Source organism: Trichoderma citrinoviride, assembly GCF_003025115.1.
Source record: "Trichoderma citrinoviride strain TUCIM 6016 unplaced genomic scaffold BBK36scaffold_4, whole genome shotgun sequence".
NCBI classification, from domain to species: domain Eukaryota; kingdom Fungi; phylum Ascomycota; class Sordariomycetes; order Hypocreales; family Hypocreaceae; genus Trichoderma; species Trichoderma citrinoviride.
In genome coordinates, this window is record NW_020194712.1 from 1,138,611 (window position 1) to 1,153,973 (window position 15,363).

The 15,363-nt window shown below is 50.7% G+C and overlaps 9 protein-coding genes across 9 annotated transcripts; 4 read left to right on the top strand and 5 right to left on the bottom strand.

Annotated features, from left to right (window-relative positions):
• Positions 1–594: 594 nt before the first annotated feature.
• BBK36DRAFT_1115112 (GroES-like protein) lies at positions 595–2,061 on the bottom strand (the record flags this gene model as incomplete). The annotated part of the gene is made up of 5 exons (XM_024890099.1): positions 595–813; positions 878–1,388; positions 1,451–1,610; positions 1,682–1,809; positions 1,868–2,061. The coding sequence occupies 5 exons, from the start codon at positions 2,059–2,061 to the stop codon at positions 595–597; spliced, it is 1,212 nt and encodes a 403-aa protein (XP_024751440.1).
• Positions 2,062–2,517: 456 nt separating this feature from the next.
• BBK36DRAFT_1167395 (hypothetical protein) lies at positions 2,518–4,734 on the top strand (the record flags this gene model as incomplete). Its single annotated transcript, XM_024895041.1, has 3 exons — positions 2,518–2,565; positions 2,596–3,795; positions 3,862–4,734. The coding sequence occupies 3 exons, from the start codon at positions 2,518–2,520 to the stop codon at positions 4,732–4,734; spliced, it is 2,121 nt and encodes a 706-aa protein (XP_024751441.1).
• A 923-nt stretch (positions 4,735–5,657) lies between these two features.
• On the top strand, positions 5,658–6,907 carry BBK36DRAFT_1114251 (hypothetical protein; the record flags this gene model as incomplete). The annotated part of the gene is made up of 3 exons (XM_024890006.1): positions 5,658–5,828; positions 5,891–6,448; positions 6,512–6,907. Coding segments are annotated over 3 exons (1,125 nt in total), but the record flags the coding sequence as incomplete, so codon positions are not given.
• A 355-nt stretch (positions 6,908–7,262) lies between these two features.
• Positions 7,263–7,613, top strand: BBK36DRAFT_1114509 (hypothetical protein; the record flags this gene model as incomplete). The annotated part of the gene is made up of 1 exon (XM_024890038.1): positions 7,263–7,613. A coding segment is annotated over one exon (351 nt), but the record flags the coding sequence as incomplete, so codon positions are not given.
• A 42-nt stretch (positions 7,614–7,655) lies between these two features.
• BBK36DRAFT_1194960 (hypothetical protein) lies at positions 7,656–9,289 on the bottom strand (the record flags this gene model as incomplete). Its single annotated transcript, XM_024896873.1, has 3 exons — positions 7,656–8,401; positions 8,468–8,858; positions 8,915–9,289. The coding sequence occupies 3 exons, from the start codon at positions 9,287–9,289 to the stop codon at positions 7,656–7,658; spliced, it is 1,512 nt and encodes a 503-aa protein (XP_024751444.1).
• Positions 9,290–9,552: 263 nt separating this feature from the next.
• BBK36DRAFT_1114666 (Metallo-hydrolase/oxidoreductase) lies at positions 9,553–10,359 on the bottom strand (the record flags this gene model as incomplete). Its single annotated transcript, XM_024890057.1, has 1 exon — positions 9,553–10,359. The coding sequence occupies one exon, from the start codon at positions 10,357–10,359 to the stop codon at positions 9,553–9,555; it is 807 nt and encodes a 268-aa protein (XP_024751445.1).
• Positions 10,360–10,828: 469 nt separating this feature from the next.
• On the bottom strand, positions 10,829–11,279 carry BBK36DRAFT_2950 (Tautomerase/MIF; the record flags this gene model as incomplete). The annotated part of the gene is made up of 2 exons (XM_024898014.1): positions 10,829–11,095; positions 11,154–11,279. 2 exons carry the CDS (start codon positions 11,277–11,279, stop codon positions 10,829–10,831), a joined length of 393 nt encoding a protein of 130 aa, XP_024751446.1.
• Positions 11,280–12,416: 1,137 nt separating this feature from the next.
• Positions 12,417–12,854, top strand: BBK36DRAFT_1115383 (hypothetical protein; the record flags this gene model as incomplete). Its single annotated transcript, XM_024890126.1, has 2 exons — positions 12,417–12,652; positions 12,725–12,854. Coding segments are annotated over 2 exons (366 nt in total), but the record flags the coding sequence as incomplete, so codon positions are not given.
• Positions 12,855–13,040: 186 nt separating this feature from the next.
• On the bottom strand, positions 13,041–14,819 carry BBK36DRAFT_49654 (sulfite oxidase; the record flags this gene model as incomplete). The annotated part of the gene is made up of 2 exons (XM_024898157.1): positions 13,041–14,520; positions 14,584–14,819. 2 exons carry the CDS (start codon positions 14,817–14,819, stop codon positions 13,041–13,043), a joined length of 1,716 nt encoding a protein of 571 aa, XP_024751448.1.
• Positions 14,820–15,363: the final 544 nt, after the last annotated feature.

The following is a 15,363-nucleotide window of genomic DNA, read 5'->3' on the forward strand; positions in this document are numbered from 1 at the left end:
TCTGAGTTGACAGAGCTCGAAAGGCCAAGGAAAGAGCTTCTCATCGCCTTCTTATTTCCCTCTGAGGAACCTTCAGAGATCACCGAAGATTCCACAACCCCTCATTGCTTCGTGTTGGCCAGCACACGATAAGTTGCATACGTTCTGTTGTATGTGTGTGCGCCGATGCTGGCTGCAGGGAGGAGTTGCACCCAGCCACCGCTTGATTGGCTTTAATCCTTCGGAACCCTCTCCGCGGTGTGGATCTAGGCATATGTCCGGTCTCATACTGTGTGTCTACCCGCATACAGCTGAAGGCACAACAAGCTCATCGAGGTATAGAACCACCACGGGTCGGTGTGATGATCCTGTTGTAGTATCTCATGTACACAGGGTGGTGTAGTATTAATATTGTAACACAGGTGTGGGATCATATAAGATGTATCGCTTGCATCGACAGTCACACAACAGACCGGACGCAATGCATGTACGGAACTACGGACGAATAGCCCCATTGATTTTTACAAGTCTCTAAGACAAAGTTCTAGTATTCCCAGGGCCAAGAAGGGCATCCACTTTCACTCCAAGTCCTATTCCATGTCCCCATAGTCCATCTTACGAGTTCCATTGCAGCAGGTCCTCGTCAGCTTCGTCTACAATCTGAATCTTGATGCTCCCATTTCGAGCGTCGGCGGCCAGATGCAAAGCGTCAACTGCATCCTTCAGGGGAAAGACGTGGGTTACCAGGGGCTTTAGATCGAGGATTCCTCCGCTCAGACATGCTATTCCCGCCGGCCACGTATCCCGGTATCTGTTGATAAACTTGAGCTCAATCTATTGGACTTATCAGCAACTAGAGTCTTCCATAGACCCCCTGGCACACAAGCCGGCTACTTACCTCGGCAAGAGAAATGTGCATAAAGGGCAAGTTGTTCATGATCGATTTCCCAACCCCGATAACACAAATGGTGCCTCCCCGTCGCACGGCAAAAGCTGCGGTACACACGCTGCTTTCTACGCCAGTGCACTCGAGCACCGTCCGTGGCGCAAAATACTCCTCAAGGACCTCTTCTTTGCCGTCTTGCAAAGCTCCGGTAACAGTATTCCGGAACAGCTGCCGGATACTGCGCCCGTTCTCCTCGGCGCTTAGGGAGGGATCTACTTGGTAAGTCCGACAGGAGGGAACAAACTCCCTAGCAAACTGCAGCCTCTTGGGCTCAATGTCTGTGATGACGATTGGATGAGCGCCAGATGCTCTTGCGGCAGCCAAAGCAATGAGGCCAATCGGACCGGCACCGCATATGACTGTTCCGCAACCAAGGCTGAGGCCGGCCGTTCGGATGCCGTGGATGACAACGCTCAGAGGCTCGAGGAGGGCGCCCTCGGCGAAGGAGATGTTGCTCGGAAGCCTGCAGCAGCATAACGTGAACACCATGGATGGAAATCTCGCAGTGTCAGTGATGGGACCTACTTGTGAAGCCATTTGGCTGGATGGGTCTTGTACCGCTGGATTGTGCCTGGATACGGATAGACGCCAGAGAACTTGACATCTTCGCAGAGGTTATACCGGCCGTCCAAGCAGAGGAAACATTCTCCGCAAGGAACGCCTGGCTCGATGGCAACTCTGTCGCCTATTCTCCCACATCAGAACATCATGGACCCTGAAAAGTGCTTTCATAGCGATTTGTCTTTAGCAACCTACCAGGCTTGAGGTTTGTCACCCCCTCTCCGCACTTGAGCACAACACCAGCCGCTTCGTGTCCCAAGATGCAGTCTCCTTCAAAGACGAGCGAGCCTATTCTCCCAGACTTCCAGAAATGAACATCCGATCTCGAATTCTGTTAATTTGCAGCTGGGTGCCATTTTTCTCGAAGTCCTCAATACTCACCCGCAGATTCCAGTAGCTCTTATGTGCAGCAAGACTTCTCCGCGCCCAGGTTCGAATACCGGTGCTTCAACCAGCTTGAGGTTGTGGTCGGCTGTTGCTTGTAGTGACGGATTGGGCCGTGGAGCCTGGATTATCTTGTCCTTGATATCTGAGGCAACAAAAGCATCGTCGCGGGAAATGGTTGTTAAGACCATGGTTTGAAAAGTTCAAGGCAAACGACAGAAGCACGACGGGGATTTGGCGTAAGGTAAATTGCTGGTGGTAAGTTTGCACAATTGCCCAGATCTCAACTCCAAGGTAATCAAAATACACCCGTCAGGTTTAAGTACAGAATAATGGTCACGAGAATGGCAGTGAGGGTACACAGACTCGATGGCTTCCGAGGAGCTCGAGTGATCGGGCTTCAAGAGGTGGCTAAAACTTCCTGATTAGGCAATTCTTACGGCTTCCTCAAAGCGGATGGAACGTCCTCTATTAGCCTATATCTGTGGAGGTTGCAGACCAAACGATTGCAGATGATAATATTTGAGGCAGCTTCTCTTATAATCATCATTTGGAAGCTGATCTTGTATGACCTGAAGTCTGACAATTCGTTCTTTCGACACACTCTCACCTCATTATCCGCTTCCTAACCTTGCCAATCCAACGATATGGCTCCCGGAATTTTGTCCAGCAGGACACCTCTTCCAGAAAAGCCAGTTCCATCTCATCGGCAAGATGACGTTCAGCGAGCCAAAGAGCACGATCTGGTCCTCAAGACTTTCCGCCTGCTCATCAGCGATCTCTGCCAGCAGTTCAACGGCGGCCATCCAGGCGGCGCCATCGGCATGGCCGCCATTGGTATCGCCCTGTGGAAATACGTGATGAGCTACGCACCCTTACAGCCGGCATTCTTCAACCGAGACCGATTCGTCTTGTCCAATGGCCACACGTGTCTCTTCCAATACGCCTTTCTGCATCTGACGGGATACCGAGACATGACAATGGATCAACTCAAGTCGTACCACTCGAGCCGCTGGGATTCCATTTGTCCTGGCCATCCAGAGATTGAGATTGAAGGTATTGAGGTGACTACAGGGCCTCTGGGACAGGGAGTTGCTAATGCTGTTGGGCTGGCCATGGCTACCAAGAACCTTGCGGCAACGTATAATCGGCCTGGATATGAACTCGTGTCGAATCATACGTGGTGTATGGTTGGCGATGCTTGTCTGCAAGAAGGCGTGGCACTGGAAGCGATATCTTTCGCAGGGCACCTCAGATTGAATAATCTGACTGTGATATACGACAACAACCAAATTACTTGCGATGGCTCTGTCGATCTGACCAACACGGAAGATGTCAACGCAAAAATGCGAGCCTGCGGCTGGGATGTAATTGATGTCGAAGACGGATGCTACGACGTAGATGGCATCGTGGCGGCATTGCAAAGAGCAAGATCTTCGACAGACAAGCCGACATTCGTCAACGTCAGAACAATTATTGGACTAGACAGCACTGTTGCGGGACAAGCAGAGGCTCACGGAGCTGCTTTCGGTGTCGACGATGTTAAACGGATGAAGCGTGCGTATGGCTTCAATGAAGATGAGCAGTTTGTCGTTGGAGATTCAGTCCGCCAGTTCTTCTCGGATCTTCCTAGCCGCGGAGAACAAATTGTATCGCGGTGGAATGATTTGGTGGCACGATATGCTGCTGCTCATCCTTCGCTTGCTGAAGACTTCCGACGCCGTATGGATGGGAAACTGCCGTCTAATTGGAAGGATCTCCTACCCAGCTCCGACAGTCTTTCTGATAAGCCATTGGCGACGAGAGCATCATCTGGGCTGATGCTCAATCCTCTGGCCAAGCAGTTTAAATCGTTCATGGTGGGAACGGCGGATCTCTCGCCATCTGTGCACATGGCCTGGGAGGGCAAAGAAGACTTTCAACATGTAAGTGAACCTCTACCGATCCAGGCCTTTTCCCTGCCCTCTTTGCTAACGGTGCTGCAACAACAGCCTGGTCTTCGCACAGCATGCGGCATCAACGGCTCCTACGCAGGCCGGTACATCCACTACGGCGTCCGCGAACATGCCATGTGTGCCATCTCCAACGGCATAGCAGCCTTTTCTCCAGGAACCTTCATCCCCGTTACAAGTTCCTTCTTCATGTTCTACCTCTATGCAGCACCAGCCGTGCGAATGGGTGCCCTCCAACGCCTCAAGGTGATTCATGCAGCAACCCATGATACGATTGGCATGGGAGAAGACGGACCGACTCATCAGCCCATTGAGCTTGCAGCGCTGTTTAGAGCAATGCCGAACTTGCTGTATTTCCGTCCTGCGGATAGTGAGGAGACGGCGGGTGCTTGGAGTGCTGCTGTTGAAGCTGAGGGTGTGTCTTCCATCATATCGACTTCGAGACATAAAGTGCCGCAGTTGAAACAGACCCGGCGGGATGGTGTCGCAAGAGGAGCGTATGTGATTCAGGAAGACGACAATGCTCAGCTCACCCTCATTGGTGTCGGCGCAGAATTGTCACATGTTCTGGATGCTGCCGCCTTGCTACTGGAAAACAACGGGGTTCGCTGCAGAGTCGTTAGTTTCCCATGTCAGAGGCTGTTCGAGGGCCAGTCCTTGGAGTATAAGAGAAGCACCCTGCGGAGACACCAAGGGATCCCGGCTATTGTGGTCGAGCCATATGCACCGAATGGCTGGGAGAGATATGCCGATGCGGGCATAAGCGTGAGGCAATTTGGACACAGTCTCCCGGGTCCTGAGGCATACAAGTATTTTGGGTTTGATGTGGATAGCATTGTGTCCAAGGTGTTGGGATACTTGGAAAGGGTTCGTCAAGATGAGTTGTTGAAGAGAGAGTTTGTTGATCTGTAGATGTAGCTCGATGGCTGAAAGGCTTTTTGTAATAGCTGAATCAATTCTTTCAAATATTTGAACTGTCATCACTTCTATGAGAGGCTTTTGAGAGTTACTGCTGGATATCTGCTGTAACACATCTCTTTTACTGTGACCCCCGATCCACTCCTGAATCCCATCCAACACAACCTGCGTCAAGTTGAAGCCCGTAGCCTGCAAATTTCCCGCCAAACGATCCTGATTAGTCGATTCGGGCGTTGTTCTGCTTATATGTGGCAAATGATGCTTATTTGTGACACAAGAGAATGCGAGGAGGCATGAGACATCTCGTCAGTCCTAATCAGAGGAGGTATGGCTGCATTGTGCATTGGTTCAACTACTGCATGCATTTCCGGATTACTGCTTTAGGTATGTGTAACCGCCCGCCGGACATAACATATAGAGATTGACGAGAGCCACGGCGGCCTAGTTTAGCAAGACAATAGTTCAGTTGATGGTGTTGAGCTCATCAAATCGACCACTAATACTCCGTCATTTCCACCCTACCGCGGCCTTGATTAGCCGAAGCTGCGCCTAAAACTACCAGATAGAGCAGAATCCCTCTCAATCTCATCAGAGTTCCATCTTTCGTCACCATCCACGGGGAGGTCTGAAGCTATCCGCTGTGGTTGACCGAGATTACACGTCCTGCAAACATCCTCTCAGAGATCAATGCTATGCCATGGCGCATCAAGAAGGTGCAAGCACTGGTCGCGTCCAAAAGAAACGAGCGAGAACCGGCTGCTTGAGATGTCGCACTCGGCGACGAAAATGTAAGGCGACAGTCCTCCAGCGTTGAGCACATACACACCACTTCCAGGATTCATCTGCACGCTTATCGTTGCCATTTCCCATATATCCCTTCTTGTCTCATGCAGTCATCTCAAAAGTCTCACTAGAAAATAGGTGACGAGCGTAAACCGCGGTGTCAACGCTGCATTGATGCCGAAGCGGAATGTGTCTATGGGCAACGTGTCTCATTCCTGCAGAAGAATGCCTTTACCCTCGCTTCTGACCCCGGTGGTGATTCTCACCCCAGAACTCCCGGAACTCCCAAATACTCGAAAGTCAAGGTGAGTAGACTAACCTTTGCCTGACTAGATTTGAAACCTTTGCTGACGCCGACTTCGAGTAGTTCGTAGCTGATGAAGCTACCAAGCAAAAGGATGGTGCCCGCAGGGGAGAGACGTCAACTTCGACCGCTTCCAAGTTTTTCAATGAAGGAGAGAATGCCAATGCGCATCGTGGTTTGCCTCCCAGTGGTACTAATACGAAGGCCACTCCAAGTGTTTCTTCTGGTAGGCAGGAAAGTCTCCGCCTAGACTCAGTTGTCTCATATCAGCAATTCGGAAGAAGGGTCGACAAGAGTCATGATGCACAAGCTCAAAATGATGCATCGCCCCATGGTCATGATGACCACAGTCACCAGGATGTGGGTATCATTCATGGCGACAGTTACGAGATCGCGCTGGATGTGCTCATGAACCTTGGAACGGGAGATGCAGGTGTCGACACACTGGCTCCGGTGACTACCACTTACAAGAATCATGCGGAAGACAATGTGACCTCTCTTCCATTGATATTGAACAGCATCGACGAGTTTGGCCTAATAAGCGACAACGTTCAACGTCACATGCCTTCGGGCCGAACAATCGAACTGCTGAGGCATTACAGATACAAGGTTGCGCCATGGGTGAGTGAAGACTTCTTTGCCTTGATTTCCTGGGATTCAGTCTAACACTTGTACGAATCTAAGCTGGACATGTGGGATATGGATCAGACATTTGGGCTTGTCGTTCCGCATCTTGCAACGAGATCCGACATGTTATTCGACGCACTCTTGAACCTATGTGCTGTCTCCTACGCAAACAATCCCCATGATCAGGGATCTCATCACAGCCATCCAACAAACGGAGATCCCGTCACATACCCAATCCAGCATGGTCTTGAGCATTCAAAGACATGGGAAGCTAAGCTTTGGTCGATTCTTACAGCCACAAAGGATTTTCTCATTAAGCCTCCTCAATCGTGGGATGCCGCACTGGCGAATAATGCATCTCTACATATGATCTATTCCCAGATGGCGGAGAGCGGCCCGCTTCGAGGGGTGGACGAGCGTATGCTATGGTTGCTTGCGAGATTAGGTGAGTGAGCCGTTAATCCACGATAGAAACTTCGCTTACAGCCATACAGGCGTTGCCGTTGCTTTGTTGGGAGAAACCACCTCGGTCGTCAACAGCAGCATTCTCAAAGCTTCAATCGAGAGATCCGGTCAGAAGAGAGCTGAGTCTGATCATCTGGATCTGTTTCACGCACACGAATCTCTTGTCCTTTGCACTCAAGTGCTCGAATTCTCATACGGAGATGAAGAAACACACAGCCTCAACACCGAACCAAGACCTCGAGCAGTTCGCTGGAAGTCCATTGTCAACAGCCTCGATGACTGGTATACAAACAGACCACCCACGTTACGCCCCGTCATTGACCTCAACAGCGAAGGGTCTCCATTCCCGACCCTGTACTTCACCAGTGGCGCGGGCACATTCGCCAACCAGTTGTATCACACGGCCATGATGCTAATCCTGGCACAAAAACCAAGAACATTGCAGGTTGATCAGCGGCGTTCGTGGTCTCTGTCGCGGCTGTGGCATGCGCAGAGAATATGCGGCATCTCGGTCAACAACAACCGATACGAATGTTGGGATCCTTGTCTTCTGGCTTCGTTCTATCTGGCTGCTCGACATATGACGCATGAAACTCAGCAGAGAGAGATATTGATCGGATTTAATCGTATTGGTGCTCTGGGCTGGCGTGTGGACGGCTTCGTTGAGCGACTGCTTCAAGAGTGGCACAGTTGAAAGCTTGTCGTATATTAGGTATGTACCCAAACATGCCGGCTTTCATCCGTTATGAGTATCTCGAGACCGGTCGACATGAGCATGTTCTATTGGACGAAAAGGTTTTCTGATAGAATAGCCCCAGGCCGCTCTTAGGTCGGGAATCCTCCAGCAGGTTCCCCAGCCCGTTGTGGACTCAATATCGCGGATCAGGTCAACAAGGATAGAATGCTCCGATTCATGGGTAAGAAGCCTGCCTGCCAGCCACAACGGCTGAATCGCATTGTTCAAACATCCATGATGTGGGTTTGTCAGAGAGATTCCACAGATACGCTTTGCATGCCAGATGCTCGACCCCGTCACGCCCGAAATCGAGCCTTGTCTCCTGGGCATCGAGCCGAGCAACAAGAGGCAAGCAGTGTGGTACAGTTGGTTCGACGATATAGCCGCCCAGTGAAGATAGAGTATCTGTGGGAAAGGTTGCGACTCGACAGTCTGCAATGGCAGCAGCTCATGGGGACGGTCATCGACCCAAGTCTGTAGGTCGCTCCATAGTCTCATCCAGCGAGAAGAGATTACTTCTCCTGTGCATCCGTTGGAAACACCCAACTCATCGTGATGAGTGCGGTCCGAAATGAGCTCGCAGGCTTTTGCACATAGATACACTGCGTAATTGGCGTGCATATCGGGGCCCTGCATCTCTTGAAAGCACTGGCGGGCGTTCACCTCATCGGTGCCAGGGGGCAGCCAAGCAATGGGTGGGATGATGGTGCTCTGCGTGCCATCTGATATCAAAGCACCACATAGATCTACAGCTTCTGGTCAGATGAAGCTGGTCAAGAGAAAGCAGAAGCATGTGAGGAAGCAAAACGTACCCATTCTCGCGTGGCACCAAAACACAGCTTGAAGCAACCCACCACAGAATCCGTGGACCTGAAATGCATCAAAAAGAGCGGCGCATCCTTCCAGGTGGCGGCGCCAGTCTCTTGCACTTGCCGACATCATTTCAAGGCAGCAAAGTATCACGCAAATGGGAATCACCGCCGGGTCGTGAGCTTCCAGGAGAGGAGTCAGGAGCCGAATCGACTCTTGATAAAGCTCCAGGCTATCGAAGCTCTTGTGGGGTGTCGATGTTCCATTGGATGCTTGTTTACGCTCCATTTGGCGGGCCGAAATGGCCAAAATTGCACACAGGAGAGCTGGGGATTTCTGTGCCAGTAGAGGGACTTGCAGCCCGAAAGCACGAGAGCTGTCAAACATGTCGAGCTGCCCATAAGTCATTACATGCATGCTTTGAAACGAGTTGTTATCGGTGAGCATACCCATGGCGCAACCTGACTGATATAGTTCTTAAGGTACTCGATTCTTCTGCCCTGTGACAAGAGACGCGACGTTTCGTCCTGTGCTGAAGTCGGGTCCTCGCCACTCTGGGAGTCTACTCCGGATATGAAGCTGTCGCCATGGGCTGGAGAGGACGGGGCGGTTTGCGCAGTGTTGAGCATCAGCCAGCGCAGTTCCTCTCGTGATGCGACATAGCCTGGATCGAGCACGAAGTCATCCAGCTGCCAGCCTGTCGAGGGAGTTGAGAAGTCGTGGGTCGAAAGGTAGTCGGGCGATGTGTTGGTAGGACGTGATCCTTCACCTGCACCGCCAGATCCGCTGAGTGTGCTTCCCGGAGAAAACAATGCCGAGGTCATGTTCACTGACGACTCTGGACTCGACCAACAATGGATGGATGTTGCTTTGATGTGAAGCTGTTCATGTAAGGAACATGAAGTGACAGGTGAGCGAAGGACAGGCTAAAGGCGAAAAGGCGACCAGACGGCTTACCCAAATAGGCAACTCTACGCACCATGAGTCTCTGCTATTTTATCATGATTTCAAATCCTTTACAGGTAGAAACAAACGGTCTATAACTATATGTCAAGCTATAATATCCTAGTCTTTGAACAATGTCACATTACAATATCTTGGTACTGACCCCCGGAACCAGAAACTTGAACCTGTCCTCAACACCCTCTTGCTTCGCCACCTCTTCGATCCCATCCTTCCCTTCTTTAAACAAACTCCATCCTTCAAAATGGAGCGGAATCACAACATCTGGCTCAATATCCCGCATAAGCTGCACAGCCTGTCTCCCATCCATCGTAATCTGAAGCGTGCCGCCCCCAGGCCTGGGAACCGTGGCCTTTCCAAGACTGAACAGAGCAACAGAAACGTGGAAGAGCTTCTTGATCCGCGCAAGCTCCTCTATATAGACCGTATCTCCCGAAAAGTACACGGCATTGCGCTTTCCGTTTGTCATACCGAAATGCTCCGCGGTGATGATGAAACCGAGACATTCTCCGCCGGGAAGATGCTGGCAAGGCGTGGCGGTGATTTCATACCGTGGGCCGCCGCTAATTTGCAAAGTTGTCGTTTCCCACGGCTTCATTCCACGTACGCCTCTTCTGGGAGCGAGATTGCGGGCGCCTTCAGTTGTGGTGAAGACGTGTCTTCCATTTAGGAGCTGACGGCCCAAATCGTCCAGGTTGTCTTTGTGATCTTCGTGGCTTAGGAGGATGAGGTCGATCGGTGGCAGATCCTCGAGGCCAAGGGGCGGTTGGTATGAGTTGACCAGTCTGGCGCCGGACCTGCCAATCCATTCTGTGCCTTCCGGGGAGAAGTACGGGTCGGTGAGGATTGTCAGGTTGTCGATCTGGATGATGGCGGTTGCCGTACCGATATGAGTGATGTGAATAGAGGGACCAAGCTTCGTGACAGCCATCGCGTCTTGTTGTTTGACAGAAGCTGTATCAATGTAGATACTTTCGTGGTTCGTAAGATAATCGCTGGGCGACGTCGGGAGATTCTTCGTGCTAATGACAGCCGACAGCTTTCTGATTCTTCTCGTCACAACTGCGCGGCATCACTTCTTATAGACGCCACCATGAGATTCTTATTTTACTAACACCTACGTGAGCGCCCATACGTATAGCTTCATTTTAGCTGCCCGCCACTTTGCGTCGATTTGACACTTCAATATTCCTGATTTAGTCACTTGATGGCAACCCTCATACGGGCGTGCAATGCATTTGTCAGACAGTCAATTCTATTACTGACCCGAACTGAACATTTGATACGGAATAAGTTGCTGGTTTCTCAGCGTTCTCCCCGATAAGCCGGCATCAGCTGAGATAAATTATTTGCAATGATTCTAGCTGCTAACGTATTGTGTATGAAAATGACCGACTCTTTCAGAGCTCTCCAGTCAGGAACTGTGCCCGTGCATAGGCGAAGCTCCAATCCTCCTTCGCGTGAGGTGTAACAGACACGAGCAAGTCATTACCCTTGAGCCCGCACTCATTTTCCAGTCTTTCTCCTAATGTTTCGTACATGGCCACCTTCTTCTCTCGATTCCTTCCTTGGGCAAAGATGTGGATGCTAACAACATCATCCGTTCGCTCAAAGCCGAGACCGGTGTCCCAACATATGACTTCCCATGGCTCATGCTGACTAAAGATCTGTACATAGTGAGCTTTAAATTTCATATAATGAATACTAAAACTATCTTCTACTAACCTGGTATCTGTCTCTCTCGGGAGGATCAAAGGTATCGACTAGGACTTGTTGGATCACATCGTCCATTTTGCGCAACTGTTCGGGGCTTCTGCGTCCCTTGATGACGTCGATTCTGACAAAAGGCATGATTAATAATGTGTAGATGAATCTTTCAACTCTTAAATGCCAAGGTATCGCACTCAAACAATGGTCACGTCAATATCTATAGCTTTTATGCTTGGGTGGTATCACTCGCTTGGTTCGCTTACATAGCTTACATCGATCTATAACATTAGCAACAAAGCACAATTTTTCTTGTCAGCGTATCCGGACGATGTGTTGCTTCTCATGGAGAGCCAAAGTCCAGTCAACTTACTCATGCAGTTCAGTTCATTGTGTATAAGCAAGTTCTCAACTACCCATTCTTGTATTCTCGTCGTTATTTTATGTGAAGGTCTGTAAGCTGTACGATAGTAGCGCCGATTCACAACTGATATTACAGGCAATACCATTCCACTTCGGGGCAGTTGATTTATTTCTTGAAGACTCTTTACATGCTCATGTTCATTTCGCAACAGCTAGATAGCATGCGTTTATCATCAAACGACACGGAATAACTCTGATACATACAAGAAAGAGTGTACCATTTGTAAAGCTAGCCTCCAATATGTTCGACTTGCGTCCCTTTATAGTCAGTAGTTCAATATCACAGCATGCCAGCCGATATTCGGCAGAAGCATTTATTAGGGCGGGTAGCGACATCATAAAGACCCCTCGGTCCTGTGGTCGAGGCTATGACTCAAGTTCAGAGACTTTGTAAGAGCATCATTACAAGTCTCGTATCTTGCATTCAATCGTGCAGTATCATTATCTTAGAAGGAAACTTCTTGAGTAATATTGACTTGGCCTTTTCACCATGGAATCGACGCCTACAAGTGCCGACTTACTGGAGCGTAACAAGTATGTCGGTCTCCTACCTTTCCCTCCGATGACCACAAGTGTACGAGAATTTATCATATTCTCAGAGCAGTGGCAGACAATTATAAGCCGTCACCGTATCATACTGAGCCTGGCTATGGGAAGAATCCAGCTCTGATCAGTGAGGAGCCCATCCCTTTATAGCTGTTTTCAGCTCGTGAGATTCCCAAGATGCTCTTACTTACACGGATATAACTTTCAGTTACATGCAACGACCGCCGCTGCATACCAGAGCGATTCTTTAACATTCAGCCTGGAGGTACGCTCAAACCTGAAAACTTACTGTGAGATAGAACCGTCTAACCAACCGTTCCCTCAGAAGTTGTTGTCCACAGAAATGCTGGCGGCAACGTTCGCCACGCCCTCCGCGACATCATCATCCTAGACGAAGTCCTAGGCCTCAAGGAAATCGCCATTATCCATCACACCGACTGCGGCACTCTTCGATTTCGAGATGAAGACATTCGACGCTCTCTCATATCAAAGATGGATTCCGAGTACTGGCCTGTGATTGATACCATGCACATAGGCGCGATCACTGAGTACGTTACATAAGTTGTCTAATTGTCGGTTCAAGGTTTAGAGACGGCCTCCCGCTAACATGCGGTGGATAGTGTCGAACAAAGCGTCCGAGATGACCTTGCGTGGCTTGAGAAGACGCCTTTTGTGAGGAAGGACTTGGTTGAAAAGACACGAGGTTTTGTCTTTGATGTTAAGACGGGGCTGGTAAACCCCGTCATTTAGTAAGTGAGTTTGATAGTCCACAGTGGAGGCAATTCTGACGAGAATGTATTTTAGACAATAGATACATGCGTATATAGGCACCAAGTCGGATTGGTAGTGAGAGAGATTCCCGTGTAGTGCTTTTCTTACAGTATTTTGTACATCTTGTTACAGTCTCTCTCAGTGGTGACGTCCAAAAGAAATCACTCAGTCATCCTCGGCATCACGGGGATCATGAGTCTTCCAATACTTCTCATAGTCCTCCCAAGTCTGAGCAGGAAAAGCAAGCGGCACAGTAATCGGCCCAAACGGAATCCCCGCCTTCTCAAACTCATCAAGACGGGCCTTGGTCAACGGACGGCTCTTGTTGACGCTGTAGACCGAGATTCGATGACACGAACTCGTGACATGCAAGCCCCAGTTCCAGGCTGTTCGCACATCGGGCGGCTGCGTGTTCAAAGCATTGTCCCAGCAACGACACACAATCTCGACCCAGCCCTCGGGATCACAAGGAAGCTCAAACTCCCACGTGCGCCATGTCCATCTCCTCTTCTTGGAGAGCTTATCGACGGGGACGGTGTACCAGTTGAAGCCCCCGTCAGATGACAGCTCAACTCGCTCAGGCCACCGTCCACCGCCAGAGTACGCCCAGCCCTTGCACCTGATCTTGCCGTTGTGAATGCAGACTTGCTTGTGCCACGGCGACATGATGGCGGAGCTGACGGGCATTTCCTGGATTTGAATGCCGTCGGTGAGCTTGAAGTTGTGCTTGCCGACTTGCTGGGGGAAGTACAGATATTCCTGGCTTTGGACCGGTGCTCGAGAAGGCTCCTTGATGGCCTTGATGCGATAGAGCCATTTGACACTCCGGGCGCCGATATAGCCAAAGACCATGATGCGGAGAGGAAACCCGTGGATGGCGGGGAGAGGCTCGCCATTCATCTCCCAGGCGAGCATCACTTCGTTTGCCTTGACCTTGGACCATGGGATACTGACGAGATAGTTCATCGTCTTGTCGTCCTTGAAGTAAGTGTCGGCGCCGTAGAACTCGAGGTGCTTGGCGCCGTCAATAAGGCCTCCGCATTCTTTGATCACTTTCTTGAGGCTAATTCCAAGATACCGAGCAGTTCCAATAGCGCCCTCTGCCCATGGCGCCTGGGGAACTTCATCGCCCTGGCCGGGATACTTAAGAATCTGCTCAATGCGGCGCGTTCCAGAGCATTGCATGGTAATGATCTTTTCCATGCGCGGAAACCTCGACTCGTCCATAAGGTCGTCTAGGGTGTACTCGCGTGGCTTCGCGACGAGACCATCCAAGACGAAGCTGTACTTGTCCTTGTCAATCAGAGGGATCCCTCCGTGGTTTCTCACAAAATGGAGAGGATTAGGGGTGATCTCCTTGTCGGTGACCAGGCGTTTGGGAGGCTCTCCATTGTACGGGAACTGCAAGAGGTGAAGCATGTCGGGATGCTTCTCCTTGAGAACGGTGGACCAAGAGTCTTCGGGGATGTTGGTGAGTTCGCCACCAACGGCATGATGCCACATCTTCCAGTGAGTGCCGGGAAGAACAGGATTGGTTCCGGGGATGGGACCGAGCTGGAATTCCGGATTAGGGGGGAAGGTTTGCGACGTCAGGATCTTGTGAGCGGCTGCCTTTTTCTCGGGATAATTCTCCCACTCGACAAACCTTGAAGGCATTAATGTCAGTCTCTTACAGCCCTTCCCTTGATGTCCTGAGAATATGACTTACCCCGTCCAGCCTTCTCTCTCTCTGGTGAACAGCTTGTTAGGGTCGCCCACAGACTTGATCGCTTCCCGATCTATAGTCGTAGGGCCAAACGTTTGAGGAATCAGAGGCTCCGTCTGGTCCTTCGTCATATCAAGGACCGGGAGCTCGGCCCCAGCAAGTCCTTGCTCAATCTTCCACTCATCGGGACGATTGGTCGTCTTGACCTCGACGTGAGGCTTAGCTACCTGGGCGGCCATCTTGACTGTTGAGTATGAATTGAGAGTGAGAGTTTTGCTCGGTAGCACGTCTCACAGTCTGGCCGGCCGGGGCATGAAAGCAATCCCACACCCACTTATATCCCGTTCATCCCGCAGCGAGCTTCATCGGCGCCTCTTGTCATCTTGGTGCGAAAGAAACGTGCCACAAGTCGTCGGAGTATCTGAAGGAGCGAAATGGCCGAACATAGCACACCGATTGATCCAATCAACGAGAAGCGATTTGAGATATGCTTTCTCCGGCACAGCGTGGCTTGCTGAGCTTCACAAGCTCGCCAGCATCGGATTGGTGCAGAATCTGTGCTTCGTTTCTCGCTCCCAGCTCAGCTCCAAGCGCTAGCTGAACTCTGCTCCTTAGCTGCATCTCGTGTGTTGGAGGATCTCATCACATATCGGGAGTCGGCTGCACCGGCAGCAGAAAAGCCAAGAACCAGTGCGGGGTGATCAGCCATTGATGTATCGACGGTGAAGATGAAGATGATGGAATGATGGAATGAAACTCTGAGTGACGGGCTGAAGAGTCGTC